Genomic DNA, 26,108 nt, shown 5'->3' on the forward strand with positions numbered 1-26,108 from the left:
TGGCCACAACTTTCACCTATGCAGAGCCAGTGCACTAGCTGGTGTCTATGCAGAACTAACTAAACTTCACAGGCTGTGCAAAATGAAAATGGAAAATTCTGAAGATCACTAATACTACAGAGGAAATACATTGAGTCAAACAAGAGAAATGCAGTTTATTTGAGGGCATGTTTTTTGTACAAACTACATCCATTTGATATAAAGAAATTTCACTTTAAAGAGTTTCAATGTCTCTGCTATACTCAGAGTCAAAGACGCTGTGACCATAACTGCTATGCTTTAAGTGTCTCAAAACATTTTAAACTCCTTTATTTATATTAATTTTACTTCTGCTGTCATCCCATAAAGTTATTGGTCACATCTAGTAATTCCCATGGTCACATAGTTTTCCTCCCTCCACCCACAGTCTACAGATTAGATACACAGTAGGTGCTTTTTCAAGAAAGGGAAAGAAGCCCCTTCAAAATACTACCTACCAATTTTTATTCCTGGAGGACAAATCACATTCATGACCTTTTCCAGAGTCCCCTGAAGGCTGTCATCAGTGAGGACTTTGGATGCTGGGATCTGGAAAAATTTCTCCTAAAAATGATGCCAAACAAAGGAAATATTCATCATCTGAAAAGCTTTAATGCACAGAATTTCAGTAACCAATTTGCTAAAATGACCTTTTATATACGTATCAGTCTATTAAGGACGTAGAATTCATAAACTGGAATTGCCTATGCTGAAGCTGAACCTTCCACTTCAGCTGTGAAACAGCTTTGGGGTGCATATGGACACATAGTCAAGATCACCCAGCAAGGCTGATGACACTGGTTCACCCAGGAAAGAAATCTAGTGTTGAGTGCGAATGATGGTACATTAAGAAAAATTTATTTAATCTCTTCCCCTTCTATGTTCTGTTTGGGGAAGAGATTTTCTTGCCTTGCTCAGACATGGCACACAGCAGCTGCTCAGTGAATGTTCATTTAATAAGTGGTTGCATGAACTTTGCAGCCTGGAGAAAAAAAACCATTTAACCTCAACTTGGATTATTTCCATTTTTTTGTTATTAAAAAACCAAACCAAACCCCAAATATAAAATAAATATATAAATAAATAAACAAAACAAAACAAAACAGCAACAACAAAAAACAAAACTGCCTTACTCTTAACAAAACACTGGTCCTCCTCTTTGTATTTAGTATGTCATGGCTTGTGGGAGCAGGTGGACTGTTTCCTGGAGCTATGGGTCACTCTGGAAAGCCTAAGAAGCCATTTGAAGTTGGGGAATTTGCGGTGTGCAGGAGGAGAGCAATCAGCCACATGAGCAGTCAGTTACGACAATGTTTGTGCTGAAATCACACCAGGGCCTACCTAGGTCACTTGTACTCAACCTGTGGGTCGCTTCCTTTGCAGGGGTGGGGGTATGAAATGACCCTTTCATAGGGTTTACAAATCAGACACTGCATATTAGATATTTATATTACAATTCAAAACAGAAGCAAAATTAGTTACAAAGTAAAAACAAAATAATTTTATGGTTGGGGGTCACAAAACCTTAGTATTAGGCAAGCAGAGAACCACGGGCCTAGTCAAGCATCCCCAGCTGTCAGTACTCCATGCATAGTTATATACAGTGCAGGAGAATTAAGTCCATGTATTGAAAAACATCTGGACCTGCAGAGACCCACAGCCAGATTCCATGAGGGGGAAGAGTCTAAACTGGAGGTCCCCATTAAATCCCTCCCCCTCAGAGCTCAGGGAATCCTGCAGAAGAGGAGGAGGTAGAAAGAGTCTAAGAGTCAGAGGGGACGGAGGGCAGCAGCAGAACACGGTCCTTTGAATCAACTATGCAAGGCACATATGAGTTCACAGGCCCAACATGGGTCTCTACCAGGTCCCCTGTGTATATGTTATAGCTATTTGTTTATTTTCATGGGACTCCTGACTGTGAGAACAAGTTTGTCATGACTCTTGTGCCTGTTGTTGGGACTCTTTAACTCCTCTTGGGTTGCTGTGTCCAACTTCAATATTAAAGTTTTTGATTCATCTTATTATATAAAAAAAAAGAGGATGAGCTTGGGAATACTGAAGCTAATGGAGGCCTCAAGGAATTCTCAGCTTAAAACCACTAATGTCAGAAATGACAGCAGTGTCTGGGGCTCCTCCACGTCTCATACAATACTACATGTCTGTTTACCACACAAGCTCAGTTCCTTTAAGAGGAAAGCAGGGAGGCTTGCACAATGCAGCAGGCTCACGACGGTATGGCTCCACCGCTGCTCTTTGCCGAGCACTGGAACTTCTGAAGAAATGGCTCCTCAGATTTGGATTCCTCAACTTTATATTTTTAAAATTTTGATCTAATAAAAAGCTATAGATCACACAGTTTTAGATTTATGTGGCTGTATTGCTGTTATGTATTCTAAGTCATTTTAAATCCTTTTAAGAACAAAATACAAAGAAATTGGGTTTTAGGGTTCAAAAGGATTCAGTAAGTTATACTGAAGTAAAACTAAGTAGGATGAATATTAAAAATTTGAAATAAAAACTTTGGTTAACTATTTTTTACCAGGTCTCTTACTTACAGAATCCTTAAGGTAAGCGTCCAATACTCCTGTTCCATCATCAAAACTGAAAGTCATAACAAACACATACTGCAGAGGAACAATGCCCAAAACTAGTGGAAAAAAAAATAGAGCATATTATTCCAGGCTGCTAGATTTTTCTATAAGGTAAACCCGAAATACTCTACTCTAGTGAATAGGTGTAAACCATGACTACTCAGGGTATCACAACAAAGAACTGCTTTCTTCTCTAGGATCAGTTTGTTAAAACTGTGCAACAGAACCCTCCGGAATGTTCCACCGTATTTGTGCAGTTAAGAGTTTCATAAGATAAGGAACTGTATCTAGTTCTTGGTAGAACCATAACAATTAATTAGCTAATGAATTACATGTTAATTATATAAAACATGAAATTAAAAGCATAGAATGCTCTAGAAAGCAACACACAATATTGTTAAAGGCTTATACTCCTTTACACTGACTAGAGTATCCCTTTATTATTATTAATTTTTTTCAGAGATGTCATCTGGTTGAAAGAATAACCATGCTAGAATCTGGGGTTCCATAATTGCCAGGATGAGAAGAATGATTAAAGTGTGGACACTACACAGGACAACTTTAGTTACGGGCAAACGTCTCTGAAGACACTGCCAGGTGTATGGGATGTTTTACTACCTTCCATTCTCACAGACCATATTATGGTAGGAAGATTAATTAGGGAGGCAAGACAGACGAATAAATTGGGGCACAGAAAAAAATTAGTATGTAAATTCTGGCTTAAGAAGGTCTTAATAGTTCCACTGAAGCAACCAGAAGAAGGATGAAACTCAAAACCATGGCGGGTGGGAAACGGTACTGTCCAGCTTGACAGGAGAAGCTCATTTGAAGTAACATGGGATCTCAGTGGTCCAGGGTATGAGAGAGTTGTACCACAAAACAAAACATACCACAAGAAGCACACATAAACATGTTTATAACACAGAATTTCAGTTTAGGAGAAAAAAGCTGGGTGTACACTCTCACAAAAATAACAATTCTCACTATATTTTGAGTTGCCCAAACTAAATTCACAGCTCTCAGCTGTAAAGGGCAAACTCAGAAAACCACTGGCAGAGTGAACACTGATTGAGGAGACAAAGAAGTCAGGAAAACGGAAAAGCGATAAAGGAGGGAAGACGGCCAGCCTGAAAATGGAGACTCAACAGGGACACAACAGACACTGTGAGACCTCCAAAGAGCACTGTCCTTATAGAAAAGGAAAGACATATGTACACAAGAACAGGATCCGTATTAGTAGACAGACCCGACTTCACTAATAAAGACTTTCTAAAACTTATGCCTTATCATGTACCCTGTTCCTGGAAGCTAAAACCGAAGCTGGGTGATTCATGTGTGCAGTCGACAGCCTCCTGTGCTGACTGAAACTAGAAGGAAACAGCCATCCCGACACCTTGTCCATCACTAGGTATGTGCCAGCAATGTCGCAGGATCTGAATCTGTCATCAGTGATTACAAGGAAAACAAATAGCCAGACACTGAGATGTGGTTATGACTGCGGTGCTTGTAAAAGAACACAAGTATCTTACATACTTAGTCCTTAATTTTAGCACAATTGTTACAAATAGGATTAAGAAAAGTTAAGCTAGTTTTGACATAAGTATTCACAAATATTGAAATATAAGTCAGTGAGATGAAAGAGCATTAAAATTTTAGAACAAAAATCCAACTCACCTTCTGCCACAGAAGAAGGAATCCACAGTCTTTTATTAGGAATGGTACTTAGGTTTTGTATGGATTTCAAGTTTGAGCACTGTTTACATCTAAAATGAGTAAATGAGCAAGAAGAAATGGGAAGTATTTAAATATAATCAAATTTACTCAAGTATGACATCTTGTTTCAGCATGGACAGTGTTAGAACGCCAGCTATTAAACAGAAGAGCACTTCACTCTCTGTGCTCTAATGCGGTTGCTTTATAAACAATTATGACTGGTTTACCACACAAAAGCAACAGAAGACATGGCTGTGGTGGCTCCAGTGAGAGTGGCCCTCAGAGGCTCCTGTGTGGGCGTTTCTTTCCCAGTTGGTGAAACTGATAGGGACGCATTAGGAGGTGTGTCCTGGGGGAGGCTGAGGTTTCAAGAGGCCCAGTTAACTGTCTCTTCCTCTCACTGTGGATGTAGCTGTGAGCCCTCGGTCCCTGCTTCAGCACCGTGTTTCCCGGTATGCTGCCCTGCCTCCTGCTATACCAACCAGAACTAAAATGCTTTCTTTTATAAGACACCTTGGGCATGGTGTCTCCTCACAGTGAAAGAACAGTGACTGAGACAATGGGCTTCAAAATAAATAATTTGAAGTTGAGAATCAGGAACTGGATTCTTGGTCCAAATCATTACATAATTTGGCTGTTAATTTTCTTATCTGTTAAAACAAAAAGACATACTAGAGAAGTTGCAGGAACACTAAATTTATAGCTCTATAAGTCTTAAAAAATATATAAGAAAAAATTATTCTGAATGAACATTGGGGACAAGTTGGATTTCAGGCAAATTACTGTTTTTAGTGAGCACAAATTCAGAGGCATCGTGTACTGTCTGGAATATAGAACATCTGAAACAAGACAATTACTAAAATTGAATGTCATTTAGTACAGCTTGTCCGGTTGATATATCAGTAATTTAATTTTATTAGGCAAGATGAAATGTGTATGAGATGTAGTAAGAAAATATGCTTATAAAATATATTTGAATAAAAATCAGAACTCAAGAGTATCTGTAATTTATAAATTGGGAAAGAGGATTCATTTAATCATTAAATATCTAGATATTTCTTCACTAACAGTAATAATGAAACGATAATGGAATGAAAAATAAATCACTAATATTAGACAAGTTGATAGGCAAGCTGGTACCTAACTTTTGGTGTCTGGGGTTAGACTTCGGTACTGTGTACTAGGAAGGTTAGAAGAAATGAAGGGAGAGAAAAGAATGAGGGATGATCCTGTCAGAAGCAAAGCCTAGTCCATGGACTTACTCAAAGAACAACAGAAAACAATGCGTTCTGATATTTCAACTAAGTGGTATATAACCTGCCAGGACATTTAAAGATATAAAGACACTGGGAGCTTCACAGAATTAGGTACAGACATTCATTTTGATTTTATCGCTAAAATTTTTCACCCATTGTGTATGAAAGAAAACCAAGGGCAAAGCCCATTGGTTACTCTAGTTACTTTAAGGGCCACAATCATGCAGCTATGATAATGGCAGAAAGTAATTTTTTAGTGAAAATTAAAATTTAGGTTCATTATAACAACAACAACAACAACAAATGCTATACATTTAAAAAGAAAATGAGGGGGTAGAGGTATGGAGTAACAAGATTTCTCTACGTTACAGTTTCAAAGGGACTGTTTCATAAGAACTATAGGGCACTTTACTTTGCCCTGCTTCCAGCCGTAGGCTCCACGCTCTCTGCCAGTCTTCAGTGGCAGTAACTCTGCAAAATGCCGTATGCAGTTCTGGAACTTACTCAGTTTGCAACTCTGAAATGTCCCCTTAGCTGATACCTAAATTCTTGTGCAAGAAACAAGTTTAGTTTGTGTCTGAGATACAAAATGTTGTAAGCCTTATACGTTGCACACAGGATGTTTAGATCTCTATAAATATACAAGAAAAACTGAGTAAGGATACTTCAGAACTCTAATAGGGTTGCGTCAACACATCTAGATGTAGCACTCCACACAGCTGTTTACCCTGACAGTCACCGACAGAGAGCTTTCAATTGTTATCACTCCCTAGCATGCTTATTATTTCATCACACACCACCAGACTAGAAAGGGACAGTTAGCTGCCCTGTACCAGTCTGTATCACTGGGACACAATCGCTATTCCTTGGGAACTGTCTCTAAGTAGGAACTGGCACAATAGTATCAACTGCACACAGAGCAGCTGGAGGACAAGCAACGGAGACACAGTTGTAATTCCCAGATGCTGAGATGAACACACACCCATAGTGACACACCTTTCCTCGTATGAGGAATGGTGCCGAAAGGTCTAGGAGCTCCAGGTCCTCAGGGCCGGACCTCACCGGGATCACGCCGCGAAACATGCTTGACAGTTTAGAGATTTCACAGAGCCGTCCTCCTGTAAAACAATAAACTCTTCAAAGCCACATGGAATCAGAGCAAGATGCAGCTAAGTTGTTGGTTTAACTTAGCTGCCCCCAGAATCAAATGTCTCTTTGCAATCAAAAAATTCAAAGAAAACAATAATGTACACCATCCAGACTCTCTGTGTACATTCCATCTAAAACTAAACACGGTTTAGTTTTCTTTACTCCTTTAATCTATGACTGTCTGTACTCTGTCTCTTGAAAGACTGCTTTATTCTTTAAACTGTTTACTTCTTTTTATAACTGTCTATACTCCTTTCCTTCTCTCTCGCAAGCCTACATACATTTTAAACACACTGTGACCCGTTCAGAGGTTTATTTTTGTCTGAATCTGTCTTCACTGCATATCTGTAATCATTTTCTGACCAAGAGCACTTCTTAAAATGCTAAGTTGCGTGGCTATGACTAAAGCTGCTTTGGCTTTTGGCTCTACCCAGTCCAGCGTGGTTGGAGGTATGTTCACTGCCAGCTCTGCGAGGCATGATCACGGACCCAGCTCCAGGGATGCAGTGGGTCTATGTCACCATTAACCAACTTGTAGCACACTGCTCACAAACCTCATTTAAGTTCAGGACCTCCTGGAAGAGCCAGAGTTTGTGCTACCAGCATGAACCAGAAAGCCGTTGTTTAAAGAAGTCTTGCAGTTTTTGCTTCTCATGCTGGGTCAGGAAGCCTTCTCTTAGGGGAGCCACACCTCTATTCACTGCTAGTAAACAGAGTCTATCTGAAAGAAAAATGTGGCTACCAAGAAGCTGTGCTCAACTCTGTTCTTTTGTGTCTAGAATTCCTTCCCAAGCTTGCTCAGTTTTTATGTGGATGTACTTGCCCCAAGCTGGTGCCATTTTGTAAATGGAGAGTACTCTTTAGTTCCCAGCTGCCCAGACTCAAATAATCACACAGAAACTATATTAATTACAACACTGCTTGGCTTATTAGCTCAGGCTTCTTATTAACTAATTCTTATATCTTAAATTAACCCATTTCTATTAATCTGTGCATTGGCATGAGGCTGTGGCTTACTGGTAAGGTTATCTATCTCCTTTGGCAGCTACGCGGTGTCTCCCTGACTCTGTCTACACTCTGTGTATCTCTTACAGCCTGGCTATATTCTGCCTTGCTATAGGCCAAAGCAGCTTTATTCATTAACCAATAAAAGCAATACAAATACAGAAGGACCTCCAACAGCAATATGTGACACAGCAAAGGTAGTTACACGTTCAGAAAAAAATGTAAACTTTGCATGACAAAGAAAAAAAATGAACTGTTACATAAGAATTAGATGGAAAAAGGACAGGAAATAGCACAATTTCAATCTATGGTTGGCGATTTTCATCCCAATATTATGACCCAACAGTGACACCCAGAGACCAAGATGACAGCTTCACATAATTTATGAAATCCACTCTGAGCTGATGAGATTAGACAGGAATCCAATAGTGTAGGTAAATGCAAGTTCAATGCATACTATGAAAGTGCAATTCAAGTAGATGTGTGTGTTCACATATTTGAATCTGATATACTGTCTTAAGAAATTTAAATTAACAGCACTTTTACTTCATAGGTACAAAGTACCATAAAATATAGTCAACAATAATAGGGGAGAAAATATATAAAAGAATAGTTGAAAACTCAAATCACAAGTGTCTCACCTTCTATCAAGATCAGACACTCCTCTGAGGGAGGGAGGACGCCGTCGGTTTTCACAAAATGGACGGCGACATGACGTCCTCCTTGACCTTGGGTGGTCCAGACCTCGGAGTCATACAGTGACGTACCTTGGAGTTTGCTCTCTGGAGATTTAGTTGCAGCATCTTGAAAAATTTTATCCACATTTTCCTCACATGGAACATCTTGCCTAAAATGATTGATGACAAATTATTAGCAAAAAATGTAGGTATATTTTTAAAAATTCCAATTGAATAAATGACTCAAAAGCATTCACATGCTTTCCTGACGGTTCTCTGTATATTCTTTGCACTTCTGTGTTCTTCTTATGTTCTTCCTGTGCTCCTTCTAACACCATCTTTACTCTTGATATTTCCCTTCGAACTCTCTCATCCTTGGTGTTTTCTTTCTAGCCTATCTTACTTCCTTCTTCTCCGTCTAACTCCCCTCTTTCCCCTACAGCTTATACCCTAACAAGATCTTTCAGGCAAAGCAGAAGGCGCAAATGGCTTATATTTCATTTCTCAAGTGAATGATTAAGAACAGTCATCCCGACAACTCACATGCAATATATCTAAGTAATTGTATCTTCGAGGGCTACAAATTGCAGTTGTAAAGATCAGTCACTATATTATCTGTCTTGAGAGGTAATCTTATAAAGCATTTTAAAGGAGTCATAAACCTAAACTAATGAGGAGTCCAAGGAAAATAAGAAAACATACTCACTTACATCCTTTATAAACATTTGGTTTTCTCAGACTCAGAGAGTGAGGAGTCTAGGACAAGGAGACTCTTGGGGTGATATAAATCCTCGAGTATGGGCTCAAATCAACACTCCTGAGATACTGTATGTCTTAGTTACAGCTTAGTTGGCACTTCTAAGACATTATGACACCAATAGTGTTTTATATCTCAAAAAATACTTTCTTTATTGTAACTATTGACCATAAGGAGAAACTTGTAGCTCTTTCTCAAGGTTATAAAGTCAAATTATTCTCTGGAGTCCTGACCAGCCAGAGATTCTCTTCCTTCTGTGTTTCTGAACAAAAGCTGTTTCTGTTTATAGACCTTGGTCTTTGTGCTGTCATCTGCACGATTCCAGGACCCATTTTTATACATATAAAGTCAGTCAGCTGAACTTTGAGTCTCAGGATACATACCCATATCAGAAAACTGAGGTTAAAAATGTGCAGATAATTAACCAAGCAGACCTAGCAAGGAAAGTACAAGCAGCAATCAGTTTGCTTTGCACTTTTAACCCTTGCCCAACAAATCAGATAGCTCAGCTATGTGTCCTTGTAAACTTTTAAATTGTTTTTCTGGGGATGTATATCTTAAAAACCATTAACAAGACATCTGTTCTAAACTAACACCATTTTAAAGTTTTGTTTCTACTAAATGGTGCACAACAAAATCTGAAAATGCATATTTTCAGCATTAAGATAATTAGAGCAGCACGCCTTTAATCCCAGCACTCGGGAGGCAGAGGCAGGCGGATCTCTGTGAGTTCGAGACCAGCCTGGTCTACAAGAGCTAGTTCCAGGACAGGCTCCAAAGCCACAGAGAAACCCTGTCTCGAAAAACCAAAAAAAAAAAAAAAAAAAAAAGATAATTAGAGCAAGCCTGGCTCCTGGGGACCTCACAGGCCCTGACTGGGTGGCATGTCTTTGTACTCATTTTTATTTATCAGAACCCTGTATCAGCTAACATTATTAATGCCAATTAGACAATACAGCTAAGGAGGAGTCATCTTAAAAATCCACAAATAAAAATGCTCAGTAGATTGAGAGATATTCATGAAATAAACACTACTGAAAAGGCAGTGGGGGACTCCCCACATCCACCAGGGAAAGAGAGTAGCAGGAACAGGCAAAGATACAACAGAAGCAAAGAGATATTGCAGAGTCTGTAGCCTGTGACCTTCTTAATGAGTTTTGCCCATCAGAGAGTTTTCCTCCTGGGTCGCTGGCACCTTGGGTTTTAATTGCCATTTGCTGTTCTGTGAGATGGCTACTGGTGTCAGGCAATAGATAAGGTACACACACACACACACACACACACACACACACACACAGGCAAAACACTCACAAAATAAATTAATCTACAACAAACTTTAAATACTATTTTATATGCAGATTAAACCAGCTAAGCTTGTTTAAATTAAGGATTTAAGATTTAATGAATTTCATTTAATTTAATTTCAGATTTAACAAATTTTATTCAATAGGTGTTTAACATACGGCTAGATAAATCCATTTCCATAACCACAGCGAGGTTGTATTTATAGGGTCTGTAGAGGTCAGAACAATCTCCTACCATGTTGGTCCCAGGAGCTTCACCCAGATCCTCAAGCTTGGCAACAGGATCTCCGCCTACTGCCCAGTCCAGCACCCGAGGTGACTGCAGTTATTCCCAGGCCCAGTTAGTTGTCCTGAACAAGTTTTCACCCCAGTTAATCTCACTGTCACAGGGGACCTACTTTAAAAAGTTACTAGCTTCATTGTTTTTAATAATTGGTGACTCATACCCGTGTAATAAACGACCGTGTGGTAAACACGGCATAACTTTATTCTGGAAAAGCTCTCGGTTACATCTGCCTGAATACCGCCACGCTCCCCATCAGAAGGAGAACAAATTGAACCTCGGAAATCGTAAGTGAGCCACCCTGATTACATGTTTTTCTGGTAAGAGTTATGTGTTCATATAGTCTCTTCACAGCAATAAAAACCCTAAGACACACACTACCCCAATGTGCATGTTTCTGCACTACCTGTATCTCCCCAAATGCCATTCTGTATTTTGAGGAACTATGGTTCACTGCATTGAAAAAATAAACAGGATTTTATCATGTTTTGAGATGAATATGCATTGACGAGAATAAAACGCTCTGTACCTATGTTTATACATAAAACTGATGTCTGGAATGAAGGCTCTGCACCTGCTACATTTGTATCAAACATTAGATTCCAAGCCTGGAAGATCCATTTTTATTTATTATTATTAAGGATGACTCAAAAAAATTTTTCTTTGTAGGAATTTAGCACTTTCCCTTTAAATCATTAGCATTCTTTTAAAATAACAACAAATTAAATCATAATTTACCCATTTCTTAGGAATTAAAACCACATACACACACAAGCAAACACACATATGGGCATGCATATAGTTAAATAATATGAGATGAAAACTTTTCTTTTTAATTGGAAAATACTTACAATGAATGACATTTAGGACAAAGAAGTTTAACAGACTGGAAAAGTCTTCTGGGCTCATATGATCTCAGTTTTGCTAGGATTCGATATTGTTGAGGAGCTCTTTGCTTCAAAATGGCATGCAGTGGTGTCTTCTCTAAATAGTGGTGATCTATAAGTTCTGCAAAGAATATTTACATAAGAGTAAATAAAGTACAGTGTCTTAGGTATGCTCAGCATGAATTTCCCTGAAACAAATATATACCATAAAATCAAGTTACTCTCAGATACAGTCTCAGCGATTCGAGATGTGCACTTGGTCCATGGACACAGAGCCAGGTGCACAGCAGGACAACGGATATTTTAATTATATACGAAGCACATAAGTATTTCTCTATGGGACTAATAGAAATTCCCAGGAAAACTCTAATTTATGGAAAACAGTAGGGTTTATTTCACCAATAAAATGAAAGGTACCTGTATAACATGTAAAATTGCTCACTGCCAATCTCTTAGACAAATATTTTCAGGCAGTAGTTTATGTTATTTATTACTAGAATTTGATCAAGAGATATTTAAAAAACCACATTCACCAAATATTATTTGTCACACGGTCTTTTGACCTGGGTTCAAGGCTTTGCTGAACTGTCCTTTATCAAAGAGCCGGAGTGTGAGATAGAGGCGGTTATTATTATTGGGAGGAGCCCAATGATCACAGCGTTTGCAGGAGATAGGATTTATTTTGCAGGCAGAAAGGGAAGATGGTGGAAGAGGGATGACGCAGAGGGGAAGCAATCAGAGTGACATCGGAAGAGAAGGCCTGAGAACAGAGCAAATGACTGGCAAACAGAAATATGGAATTAGAAGTATAGGAAATTGGAATGACTGGAATGAGTCTACCCTAAATAGCTTAATATAGCAGGCGCTCCTCAATCTCTTAGACATTCTAGGGTGTACTTTCCTATTTTAGAGAATGAAACTTGTACACAGCCTTGTAAACTTCATAAACCCAGGAAAACCACTTCTGTTCACAGCTTTAAGGCCTCACAGATGTCTCCTCCTGTGGTCAACAGCTGAGGGCTCACAGTGAAATACTCTTGCCAGGCGGACGTCATCAACTTAAAGTAAAACGAAACAGTTGCTTCAGGCCGCATTCTGAGACATTGTTTTGAAACTTTAAACTTTATATTACTTTCAGGAAAAACTGTGAGAACATAAAATCCCCCTGAACATGCTTTAAAAAGATTCATAAATAGTTGTATACTGGCACATTCACTCTGCTCTCTGGTCTACCTCTTTCCCTATATATATTAAATTACTGGGAACAGCTTCCAGACATCATGTCCTGATCTGCCATCCCCTGAGCACTTTAATATTTCATGAAAACAATGTGTGTCCTTCACATAGCTACAGTGCCTGTTTCAAATAATTAGCACGGATTTAAGACTATTATGGGATTGTCAGATATTTCCCTTTCTCCAGTTTTCTCCGCCTTTCTGCTGTAATTCTAGACAATGCATATTTGTCTTTCATCATGTGCTCAGGCTTCAATATCAAGTGATCCTTTGTCTCCTTACTGTTTACTTATGACACTGATTGGAGAAGTTCAAGGGGTAATTTTGCTGAGTAAAAATCTACTTAGGTGCGGCTAGTTTGTTTTTTCTCAGTCTGAGATTCTGATCATGTTTTTTTTTGGCATAGAGACTACATATATGACATTATACTTCTCAGCACACCCAAGGAAAGAATCCATGAGAATGGACCTTCTCTCCTTCTCCTCCAGGGGAGGTAACTGGTGCAACTGATTAAAGGATGTTTAGCTTAATCTATTCTGAACGAATTCCCCACCCTTCTAACTTGCAGAGGTAAATGTGCTATTCTTTATCAAACACTTAGAATCCAGTAGTTTAAAAGCCACAGACTCACAAACCAATAGTTACCACTGTGTTGGCAAAATGATGTCATTTTAATATTTTTTCTTTTTTACATTAGTTAGCCATTTTAGCCCTCAGAGTTTTCTATCCATTCCCAGTTTATTATTCCTCATTAACAAGCTGAGTTCATACATCCTGGGTTGACTCACTGGATTCTAACCTATCACTAACATTAATTGATGAGCGTGTCACTGACTGGCTATTTACTATTAGCTGAGACTGTCTTTATTTTCTAGCAATTCAGGATGTTCTTGATTTATCTCTAATTCCCTTGACCAAATTCTGGAATCTGTTTTTCCTCAAGAGATACCTGGAACATTTTCGTAAGTATATTTTCTGTGCACTATATATGCTTGCTGCTTCTGGAGGTTGCTGCCTCTGCACAGTGCACCTACGGCAATTTTTGTATAACATCTAAGGCCTGATTTTAAGGCACCTTCTTTTCCGGCTCCCATTCCATGCTTACACCTCCTTTCTCCAACAGGAAAAACTCCTACTGCATAGCACCATACATTTAATGAACTATTTAATGAACTTCTGATTACAATTTTTTTTTCTGGATAAAAGCTTTCTCCCAACTTAGATGATATAACAAGGGTGTATCTGGTAAATATGTATTATCATTGTTCCGGGCACAGGGTAAAGAGTTTCTTACATGTACAATGTTAAACACATTACATAACTTTATTGAAATTAATGTCAGAGTAGAATTTATATCATTAAGTTTAGAACATGTTGAATACTACAAAGCTTAGAACATGTTGAATACAATAAATTTTATAAATTTTATAAATCTTAATTATTTATAATATTTATAATTATTTATAAGTTAAAACACATATTCAATATAGAAATATGCACTGTAGGATGAGGCAAGGGAATAAAAGCTAAATATAAGCATTAAGTGTCCCTATGAGGATCATTTGAGAAATACAAAGCAGGTATCTGTGAGCTGGTTACTGCAACGAAAGTGGCCTTACTTGTAGCACAGAATTGCTGACATCTTTCTACCGCATACAGTGAAACCACGTCTGAGCCAGAGTCTACAGGAACAGAAAAGAAAATAACACAATATGTAGCTCTTTAAGATATCTGTTAGAAACTTAATGTAAAACCGAGAGTACATAACACTAACCAGAGAAACTGAAGAAAGCATAAATAAATGTTCAAATGTCTTTCCCCCAATTTATTTGTAAATTCAACACAATTCTAACAAAAATAACAGGTTAGTCACAAAAATTGATAGGCAACATTTCTCCTGTCTTTAAGGGGAATTTAGATAATTGAAGAAGATCATGACAGAAGAACATGAGTGTATTTATACCACAAGACTTCGAGACACAGTAGTCAATAAACTACTACTGTATTGTCATAAAGACTGGCAAACCAACATATCAAAGAGAACTTAGAAATCAACCCACACTTCGATTGCTGACAAAGAAAGGAAGACAATTCATAAAGAATATAGTATTTTTTTTTAGAAGAAATGATTTTTCAACCATTAAAAATTATTAGTAAGGGAGAGTACATACATCAAATACACTCACAAGTGGAAAATAGAAGCCATAGAAGCCACAAAATAAACTCATTTAGCTCATTTGATGTCCTGGCAGACACTGAAGCTATACAAACATGAAAAGGGAAGAGGTACTCTGACTAGAAGTTCTTCCATCACTTCTCATCCCTCCACATCAAGTCAGGAGCTACTGACATATGTTCCATCACCAGCACAAAAGCATACACACATGCCCATTAACTTCTACAAAAAGAATACATTTGTGAGATCTGGATGACTCCAGTCTGCATCAAAATCAAGATGCCCTTGAGCAAAAACTATGGACTGGTTAAGATAAAGATAAAGGAACCTTTTGTTCCTTTTAGAAACTGATAAGCAAAACAGTTGTTGCCTAGGAAATCCAATCAGATTTTTTCAATAAATATGAAAAACCATACCCACATCATAAAGTAAGTAATCATTGTTACTCTAATATGAAAGTGTGAACACATACTAAAAAGTGAGCCATGCTTAGTTTTGGATATGACAAGGACAAAGGCTGAAGGTGTTGTTTTCATGTGAATACACATGCACAACATGTATAGATGTATGAATTTAAAAAGAGACAGGGAAGAAAACACTCAAAAAGATAACTGTGCTCATGGGATTATGAGGAAGTAAAATGTCAGTGCTACACATCGTCCTTACTTGAAGGTGTTAAACAGTCTTCATCTTCATCGTCTTCATCTTCTGATTGACAGGTGTCATTTGAGGGCTGAATGGCTGCCAAATCTACAGATTCTAAAGCTCTGAAACACAAAAGTGTGAAGTCAAATGGAGTAAGAAAGTCAGTACGGCAATTTACCTCTACTCATTAAATCCAGGAGCCCATACAATCATAAAATGTGCCAGATTCTACTCAACTCTCTATGGGTTTTAAAAACTGTCTGAGGACTACAATACCCTCAAAATTAAGAGCAAAGATAAAAAAGATATTGCATGGATGAACCAGTCAGTATAATACTACAAAAACAAACATGCTGTCTGGGAACTTAGTGGCTAACATTTGCAGTTGAGAGAATGTCACTCAAGTTTGGAAAAGCAAGCAGCATCAACTAGGGACACTGAGAGTTGGTATGGAAGAAGCCCCTGTTCTCCCCCAGAGCCAGACCTGGCAGTCCACTTTAGCCTCCCCTTCCAGCTCATCCATCTTCATTCCTCTTTGACTCCACTGACTAGCAGAACCCCTCTCTGCCACACTAGGCTGAGACCCAGGTGGGAGACCAACATCCTTCTTCCTGTCCTCCTCATGTTAGTCTCCCCACACTTGCCACTTACCTTTTGTATCGCTGCAGTCTGCCTACCTACGGAGCCTCTCCTCCCTGTTCACATCCACTTAGGACTCAGGGTCTTGGTACAGACCCAGGAGCCCACTAATTCTTCAACATCACCCCTCTCAGCCTCTCCTTATAGCCCTTCTCCGTTCCTTTGTGACCCCTGCCAACTAGCAGAGCAGCTCTCTCTCTACAAGGGATGCTGCAGCCGTCACGTTTCACTGGGGCTCAGGGATCCCACAGTTGCCATACTTGGATAGGACACAGACTGGGCAAAACAAATCAAACAACAAAACACCTACCCAACACAGACAAAGCTAGATATGTACACCAAGAAACATCTGAAACATTCTCATACCAGATGCCTAGTTCACAGCGCAGAAACACAAACATGAGCACCCAAGACCATATGACTCCTCCAGAAGGCAGCAACTCTTCTGCAATATTCCTTGAGAAGAGTAATTTAGCTAAAATATAAAACAAGGACTTTAACATAGCAATTATGAATATGCTTAAAGACCTTAAAGATGATAGGAACAAATGCCTTAATGAAATATTTGAAAACTCAAACAGTTGAAATAATGAAAACAATTCAAGATATGAAAGTAGAATTTAATAAAGAAAAAATACTAATGAAAACACAAACTGTAAAACCTAAAAATGAAAAAGTAAAGATGTCAAGCAAAGAACTCCAAGGTAAGTTTCACTAACAGAGTACAAGATATGGAAGAGAGAACTTTAGGTCTTGAAGACAGGGTAAAAGAAACTGACAGATAAGTCAGAATAACCAGCAAACTGAGACACTGTGAAAAGATCTTTTCCATGGATAATAGGAATAAATGAAGGAGGATAAAACTGGGTCAAAGGCCAGAAAATACTTTCAACAAAATAATAACAGAGAATTTTCCCAATCTAAAAAGATGTTTATCAAAGTATAAGAAGCATACAAAACACTAAATAGAAAGGACCATGAAATTCCCCATGATCCTCAAAATGGAAACACTAGACAAACAGAACAAAGAAAGGATATTAAAGGGTGGAAGGATAAAAAGACCAAATATCATATAAAAACAGACCTACTAAAATAACAGCAGACTTTAGAGTGGAGACTCTAAAAGCCAGAGGGCCTGGACTGAGATCATGAATGCCAGCTCAGACAAATGTACCAGGGAAACTACCAATCACAATAGATGATGAAAGAAAAACATTTTCCAATCAAAACACATTCAGGCAATTTCTGTGCACTAATCCAACTCTACAGAAAGGAGAAAAAAGAAAACTTCAGTTTGAAGAGAAGGTTAATTACACCCAAGAGGATACAAGGAATAAAAAATCCCAGAAGTTGGTCTAAATTGAGGAGGGGCGGGGGAAGCCCACACCACAATAACAAAACATTAAGAATTAATAAATACTAACTATTCATTAATAACTCTCCATATTAATGGCTCCAATTCCTAAATAAGAAGACATACTAACTGACTGGATTAGAAAACAGGATCAATCCTTTTGTTGTACCCAAGAAACATACTATAACGTCAAGGATAGATACCACCTCAGGCAAAAGAGTGGAAAAGTATTTCAAGGAAATGGAACCAAGAAGAAAGCAAGTGTAGTGATTTTAATATCTGACAAATTGAATTTAACCCAAAACAAAACAGAAAGACACTACCACACAATGGAAAAACCCAAGAGGATATTGTAATTCTAAATATTTATGCACCAAACACAAAGGCATCCAAATTCATAAAAGAAACATTACTGTAGGTAAAGCAACACACTAACCCTCACACCTTAATAGTGACTGACCTCACTTCCTCACCCCTGATAACAGACAGGTCCGCCCGATAAAACAGAGAAATGGTTGGATTGACAACATCATAAGCTAAGTGGACCTAAAAGCATTTACAGAATGGTCTACCCCAATACCAAAGATCATACTCTTCAGCAGTCTATCCCGTTCCCTCCAAAACTGACTACATATTAGGACAAAAACCAAGTCTCATCAGATACAAGCAAACTGAAATAACTCCCCGTGTCCCATCTGACCTCTATGGATTAAAGCTGAGTATCAACAACAGAAACAACAGAAAGCTTATGAATTCATGGAAACTGAAGAAACCACCACTGAAAAGAAAACTGGGTCAAGGGAGAAATTAAGGAAACAAGAAACCTTATAGAATTCAATGAAAATGAAAATATAACATACCTAAACTTACGGGACACAATGAAAGTGGTTCTAAGAGGTAAATTTAGAGCCAGCATCAAAACACTGGAGAAATGTCATACTAATAATGTAAGAACATGCTTAAAAGCTCTAGAAAAATAAGAAGAAATAATACCTAAACGAAAAAAAGTGATAGGAAAAAATAATGAAGTTCAAAGCTAAAATCAATTTCACCCAGCTACAAACCATGTCACCTGCAGCAGATACTTATTTGCAATATATACCAGTGCAATAGGGACAAAAATGTTATAGAAGTTACTCACCACTTTTAAAAATTGGATTTAAGACCTACTTTCTTACATGGTACCTATACATGATAATGCTACATGGACAAGAACCAAAGACTAGATAGGTCATGGGCCTTATGGAAAAAATATTTTTCTGCTAAAGGAATGACTCCTAATGACACGTCGGTATACCCATCACGCAGAGCACCACTCAACCTCGTCAGGAGAGTTTCCTTTTGCAGTAGATAGCAATTAATAAAGAGACCACAACTCAACAGTGTGCAGATAGTTGGGAGACTTTGAAGCAGTCAAGTCTGAATTAAAGCCCTCCCTTCCCCTCAAGGCTCAGAAATCTATGCAAAGAAGGAAGCAGAAAGCTCTAAGAGCCAGAGGTGGTTAATGTCTCCAATGATAAGGCACCGTCCAGCAACAACAGGTGGATGGATCCATGACCTCTCAGAGACTGCAACAGCATTCATAAGACCCACACGTTCAAATTAGACCAAATCCCAGCACTGAGAGGGGAAGGTGGACACAAAGTCCCACCCCAAACCAAGACGCTATTTAACAAAGAACACACTCTGACAAGGGAAAGTCAGTGTTCTGCAATGGAGTGTCCCTGAGTATGCTGACCACACTCTAGGGGGGCAGGGACTCATGCCGGGGGTATCTGGCCAATACAAAAGGAACTCTGTGTAATTTTTTTTGGATACACTTTTTGCTTTGTTATTTTCAGTCTCTGTTGATTTTTTTTTTTTGTGTATGTGTGTGTGCTTTGATTTGTCTTTCTGTTTGTTTTGTTGTTTATTTTAAGAGAGAGAAAACATGGAGTTAGCTGTGTAGGAAGGAGGGAAAAATCTGGGAGGAGATAGGGAAAAGATAATTAAAATGTATTGTATGAAAAAGATCTAATTAAGACAAAAATGAAAAAGTTAAATAATATGCTGTACACTGAGCTACAATCATATGGAACTAGTAAAATAGAGACTTAATGTTAAAAGCAACTGAAATGAATTAAAACTGATATGACAATAATTTGTCACTTTACAAAACAGTGTGCTTTCTCTTTGATGCATTGACTCTCCCTCTAGAATATGAAAGTCTTTCTGTACATAGTAGACTGACAGAAATTTAATTGTTGAAAAACTTATATAATAATACTGGCTTTACTACATCTCGCTACTTGGACTAAGAGTCACTTTCACTTGGCTTACACATTAGAATAATAAACAGTATGGGGATGGGTCTAAGGAGGTATATCAGTGACCCAGTCTGCCTAGACTGGGATGGGAAGATCAGAGGCCCAGTCAGCCTAGTCAGGGCTAGAGTCTGAGTTAAATTCTCCACAAGTCCATGAGGAGAAGCAGGGAAAAGACAAAGGCCACACAGCCCAGGAATGATACTTCCTTATAAAGTAACCTAATGATGATCATATTTATATTTTCTAAGCAGAGATATAAAAAAAACTTACCTTTTCAGCTGATCTACATCAGGGTTACTTTCTGGTAAGACTCTGATCCCCCGACCATAGCTGGTCCCTCCATGAAGATGAAACTCCAACCTTATCAGTGAAGTCATGGACTCTGAATTAACTGGCTGAAGTTTGGTATGGAGGCTATAGATTCTAAGAAAGCTTCCAATCTGAAAGATTGTTTAAGAAGATCATTTCAGAAAAGGGGCCTAATGAAAACAATTTCTGATATTTGATAATTTCAAAACCAAAATGAGGCATCAATTCAACAAGCAAGGACGGCATCTACCCAGGGGAGAGTGGCAGCAGGGAAGCACTGGGCTCGCACAGCAGCTTCAGGGGCCCTTATCAGATCGTGCATGAGTGGCATGCTTGTGCACACACCCATGCACTCAGTACACAACGCAAGCAGGCCAATCCCAGGGGGCCATCAATAAAATATACTCAAGGAATTCAAGACCTAAATAAAATTCTTTTTGATAGTTATTTCTGAAAAGTATTTGCTTGAATAAATTTAAAATGAGATTAAATATGAGGAATAATATCCTCTCACTTTGAGACAGGAGAAAAACTTTATAAACATGTAACTACAGAAAAATAACCATTTTTTTTACAAGATAATTTTCTTGATAGCTGCAGCAATGCTTGTGCCTTAGTCTTCTGACTGATGAGATTATAGGTATGTGGCACCATGTGCTTTTCCCCATCCTACAAATTCTATTGATACAACCTAGATGCCCTTCAGTGGAAGAATGGATGAAGAAAGTGTGGAATATATACATATTAGAGTACTACTCGGCGGTAAAAAACAATGACATCTTGAATTTTGCATGCAAATGGATGGAAATAGAAAACACCATCCTGAGCGAGGTAACCCAGGCCCAAAAAGATGAACATGGGATGTACTCACTCATAATTGGTTTCTAGCCATAAATAAAGGACATCGAGCCTATAATTCATAAAAAATCCTAGAGAAGCTATATAAGAAGGTGAACCCAAAGAAAAACATATAGTTATCCTCCTGGATATTGGAAGTAGACAAGATTGCCGGACAAAAAATGGGAATATGGGGGTGGGGGGGGGATGGAGGGATGGGGGGATGGGGAGAGAAAAGTGTGAAGTGGAGGATGGGAAGAGCTTGGGGGAATAGGATGGTTGGGATATAGGAAGGGTGGATATGGGAACAAGGAATTATATAACTTAGTTAAGGGAGCCATTCTAGGGTTGGCAGAGACTTGACTCTAGAGGGGTTCCCAGGTGTCCAGGAAGACGACCCCAGCTAGTTCCTTGGGCAGCTGAGGAGAGGGAGCCAGAAATGGCCAGATCCTATTGTCATACTCATGAATATCTTGCATATCACCATAGAACCTTCACCTGCCATTGGATGGAGAAAATGACAGAGCCCCACATAGGAGCACCAGACTGAGCTCTCAAGGTCCTGATGAGGAGCAAAAGGAGGGAGATCATGAGCAAGGAAGCCAGGACCGTGAGGAGTGCTTTTACCCATTGAGACGGTGGGACAGATCTAACGGGAGACCACCAAGTCCAGTCGGAATGGGACTGATGGAACAGGGGACCAAACTGGACTCTCTGAATGTGGCTGACGGTGGAGGAGGACTGAGAAACCAAGGACAATGGCAATGAACATGAACTCTACAGCATGGACGGGCTCACTGTGAGCCTTGTCAGTTTGGTTGCTCACCTTCCTGGACTTAGGGGGAGCTGGGAGGACCTTGGACTAAACATAGTGAAGGGAACCCTGATGGCTCTTTGTCTTTAGAGAGGGGTGGAGTGGGGGTATGGGTGAAAGGGAGGGGAGGGAAGGGGGAGGAGAAGGGGAGGAGATGGAAATCTTGAATAAAAAAATGAGAAAAAAAATTTTTAATAAAGCACTTGTACTTTTATCACAATCTTGCAAGATATATTCTATAAAGTAAAACATAGGATTAATCCAGTGGGGCTGTTTTACTCTCTCAACTTCAGGCAAGCTTTATTTATTAAAATACAAATGAAATGCCATTACACACCTTTCTCTTTTTTCCTACAAATCCTGCTTCATTGTGGTGACATAATACAGTGGAGAGAGGCATCAAATGGCGGGAGAAGGGAGGGGGTAGAAGGGAGAGACAAGGAGCCCAAGCCAGCTTCCACTCTGCACTCTCCTGGTTAATCTTTAGCTCCCACAGAGCACAAACAGTGATCAGGGACGAAGATCCATTCTCCCACCACTACCCCTTCATGCCAAGGCACTTCACTTTCTGTGGCCCCTGTGTGCTTCTGAGGACAGGGAGGCAAGAGGGATCAAATTTACTCTTCCCCAACTTCCTTTACCGGCTCTTCAGAAAAACAAAATGGAAAAACACAAGGGAAATATGCATTTTCTAAGAGGGATCCAAAGTGAGATACTAGGATAGTAAAGCAATTTCGACTTCTCAATGATTTTTGGAATGCTTCTTACTTTCTTATTAGTAGAGCAGATTTTTTGTAACCTTTGAAGGATCAGAAAGAAGACTGAAACTTGGAGAGAAAAATTACATTAATAAACAGGAATTTAACTGCCAAAAACATGGTTTCCTTACCATTAACTTTTAAATTTAAGAAAATTAGAGGCAGAAATTTCAGTGTCTTTCATGACATCTGAAAATGTCTTTTTTTTTTCTATAAATAAGAATAAAAGAGAAAGGTCAAGAGCATTCTGGAGAGCAAGAGGCAGAGACAGCGGGGACACCAGATGGTTCCACATGTGCTTTGCTTCAGAGGAACCTGAAATAACCATGGTAAATCTTCAAGAGGAAGTTTAATAAGTGAGCGCTCGGGTGTTTATCATCCTGCACCACACTGCACTATCAAGATCTGTAGGCCAGAGAGATCACAGAGTAAAGATGATGAAAGGCTTTCTGGAGACAATGCTGTATCTTGTTAAAGTTTGAGTAGACATTATTGTGCAATGTGCCTGATGCTTACTACTTGTGCTGTCTTGTCAATAATGCAGTAGGGTTCTACAAGCAGAGGAATGACAGTAAAAACACAAAATGCAAAAGTCTAACCAATATAGAACTATTAAAAGTAAGAGTTTTCTCACCAAAAAAGTACAATATCTTTATTTTTTCCTGTAGTCAATCTACAATTATTGGTTCACAATTGGCCAAGATGTAGTAACAACTATGAATATTTTACACTGTTTTAAGACTGCATCAAGATATGAATGTGTATTAGTAAGTACTATTTTAGCTTATAGACAAAAAGTTTAAAGTGTCATTTTGTACCTGTACATCTGTAAAAAATACTAGAAGAATAGCTTAATACAAAACAAATTTCACAGAGAACCTGAGCTGAAACTGACCTGAGGGCCCTCTCCTTCAAAACAAGCTTTCATGGTACTAGAAGGTGTCATGTGAGGCTCCAAAGAAAGAAGCAACCAAGAGTCCTTCCTACCCTGCTACGATGCCTGTAAACTACAACGACCAGCATGGCACAATGACCCTACGGAGGCAGCAGTAGCCTGCATACCTTAGTGGGAACCAACTGGACACCTCGCCAGCCACCCAGGGTTAGTGAAGTCATGGATCTTGGAGGAGAACCTACAACTGCTGCTTTACCAAACCAGCATAATTCCTAACTACACTCTAAATACACCACCTTATACCCGCAAGTGTGGTTATCACCACTCATCAAGGGAACTTCTTTATAATGGACAAAGATTATTACCAGAAAACCACAACCAAAATGTAGAATTGTAGAGCCAGGGATCAGTTCAGATGACATGAGATAATATTATAAGAGCCAGAGGAACTGGAAGTTTATGGTGACAATATGTCTTCTAGAAATGTAAGAGAACCTAAACCCATGAAGTCTCATCACCGAGGCTGCCTAAACCTGACCTGAACAAGGATGATATGAACAGACATGCTAATGTGGAAGGGGGAAAGGCCGTGCTGGTTCATTCCTAAACAAAGAACTGCAGGCAACCCAGCAATGCTGAGAGTGGGAGAAGAGTCTCCAGGGATGAGCCCCTCACCTGGTTATCCAATACCAAGTCACATTAAAACATACATGCAAGTAACACTATAAAGATCAAACATATAGTATTTATGTATTTATGAATCAACACAATAATAAACACAACAAAGAAAAAGAGGTCAAGAATTGGAAGGAAGTAAGGGGAAGAAGATATATGGCAGGGTTTGGAGGAAGAAAGGGATAAATAATGTGATAATTCTCAAAAATTACAATAAAAATTATGGCTGCATAAGATGATTCAGAGCTTTCTTTAACTTAGACACACATAAGTTTTCTAAATTAAAAAGCTGAAAACAAGTAAATCTGAAATGAATTTCTAGACTCTAAATAACAAATAAATCTACAAATAAAATTATATCAACAAAAATTACAACTAAAAAGAACACAGAAACAAAACAGCATACATCTTTCTAGTCAACATCACCTTCAGGGATTTTGCCATTTGGACATGATTATCATAAACTACAATGTCTATCACCAGATTCTGTAGCTGCAGAATGTGACTTAAGTCACCTTCGAACACAAGGTCTTGGATGCAGACTCTCCAAGAGGGAAACTTCGTCCTGGTGCCATCCCATACCTGTCATAGGGTAGTAAAGCAAACCTTAAGAATACTTTTTGCAAAAACAAGAGTCAAATTTAAAAATGAACAGACATATGCTGGTATCTGTAATGCTTTAACGTGTGAAGTCCCTTATTCTGTGATTATGGAGCAACTATATATGAGTACTGTCATATGACAAACGTAGGAAGATATGAAAATCACCATACAATGCCACATGAAACATTAACCTGGTGCAGACGTAGACTGACTTCTTTTTCTGTTCTGGGCTCAAAGACACTGCGCTCACACCCCACCCCTTGGGAACGTATGACTTCTGCATTACTACCAAAGACAAAGCTCTGAGATGGAATGGAGGTGTTAAATCATGAAACTATAACAGTTTCAAGCTGAATAACAAAACAAAACAGAACAGAACCGAATATGCTTGAACAAATTACAACTGAAAAGCATTTGCTCCATACCTACACTGTATGAATGAAGAACAGACTAAAAGCACAATGATTTTTAAAGATTACTGAGGGCCGGAGAGCTGACAATGCATGATGCTCTTGCAGAGGTCATGAGTTTGGTTTCCACCACCCACGTCAAACATCTGACAACTGCCTGTAACCTCGACCTCAGAGGATCAGGCACACTCCTACGGCCTCTCCAGGCATCTGTATAAATGTGCATATTCCCACACATATACATGTAATAAAAAAATACATTCGTAAGCCACTGGTAAAACATGGTCATCTGGTTAACTGTCAACTTGACGTAGCCCAGACTCGTCTGAGAAGAGAGCCTCACTTAACTGCCAAGATCAGACTGGCTTGTGTGAGGAAGATTGCTTTGATTATTCATGGACACAGGAGGGCCCAGTCCACTGTGGGCTACATCATCCTTAGGCAGGTGGTCCTGAACCAAGTAACAAAACTGCTCAGCACAAGCTGGTCTATAAGCCAGTGAATAAGAGGTAGCATCCTCCATGATTTCTGCCATACTTATTGAGTTTTGCATGAATTCTACATTTAAAGTTAGAGGATTTTTGGTGTGGAATTTGAAAGCTTCAAGTTCCTGATAGAGTACCTGCCCTGATATCCTCTGGAGTGTGACCTAGAAGTACACACCAGATTAACTCTTCCCTAGGCTGCTTGTGGTGTCTTATCACAGCAACAGAAATGATACAAGAACACATGGCTGCTGAGAAAACCAGAAATGGATGCATCATGATTACTTAAAGGGGGCCACAGTTAGTACTGTGCTAAGGTTGATACTA

General features: G+C 38.9%; 1 protein-coding gene across 10 annotated transcripts in view; it reads right to left on the reverse strand.

Annotated features, from left to right (window-relative positions):
* The window catches only part of LOC119826322 (protection of telomeres protein 1-like), a 60,293-nt gene that overhangs the window by 1,983 nt on the left and 32,202 nt on the right, over positions 1 to 26,108 (reverse strand). For 9 of the 10 annotated variants that reach the window (XM_038347570.1, XM_038347596.1, XM_038347563.1 and 6 more), the window contains 10 exons: positions 24,710 to 24,865; positions 20,266 to 20,435; positions 15,718 to 15,818; positions 14,495 to 14,557; positions 11,605 to 11,761; positions 8,374 to 8,579; positions 6,561 to 6,696; positions 4,284 to 4,372; positions 2,574 to 2,665; positions 477 to 582 (listed from right to left, as the gene is read on the reverse strand). In XM_038347570.1, the coding sequence (XP_038203498.1) occupies positions 477 to 582; positions 2,574 to 2,665; positions 4,284 to 4,372; positions 6,561 to 6,696; positions 8,374 to 8,579; positions 11,605 to 11,761; positions 14,495 to 14,557; positions 15,718 to 15,818; positions 20,266 to 20,435; positions 24,710 to 24,865 (1,276 nt within the window). The remainder of the gene's footprint in view (positions 1 to 476; positions 583 to 2,573; positions 2,666 to 4,283; positions 4,373 to 6,560; positions 6,697 to 8,373; positions 8,580 to 11,604; positions 11,762 to 14,494; positions 14,558 to 15,717; positions 15,819 to 20,265; positions 20,436 to 24,709; positions 24,866 to 26,108) is intronic. The other variant, XM_038347617.1, reaches the window with a different exon arrangement.

This window comes from Arvicola amphibius, chromosome 1 (assembly GCF_903992535.2).
Source record: "Arvicola amphibius chromosome 1, mArvAmp1.2, whole genome shotgun sequence".
In the NCBI taxonomy this organism is placed as follows: domain Eukaryota; kingdom Metazoa; phylum Chordata; class Mammalia; order Rodentia; family Cricetidae; genus Arvicola; species Arvicola amphibius.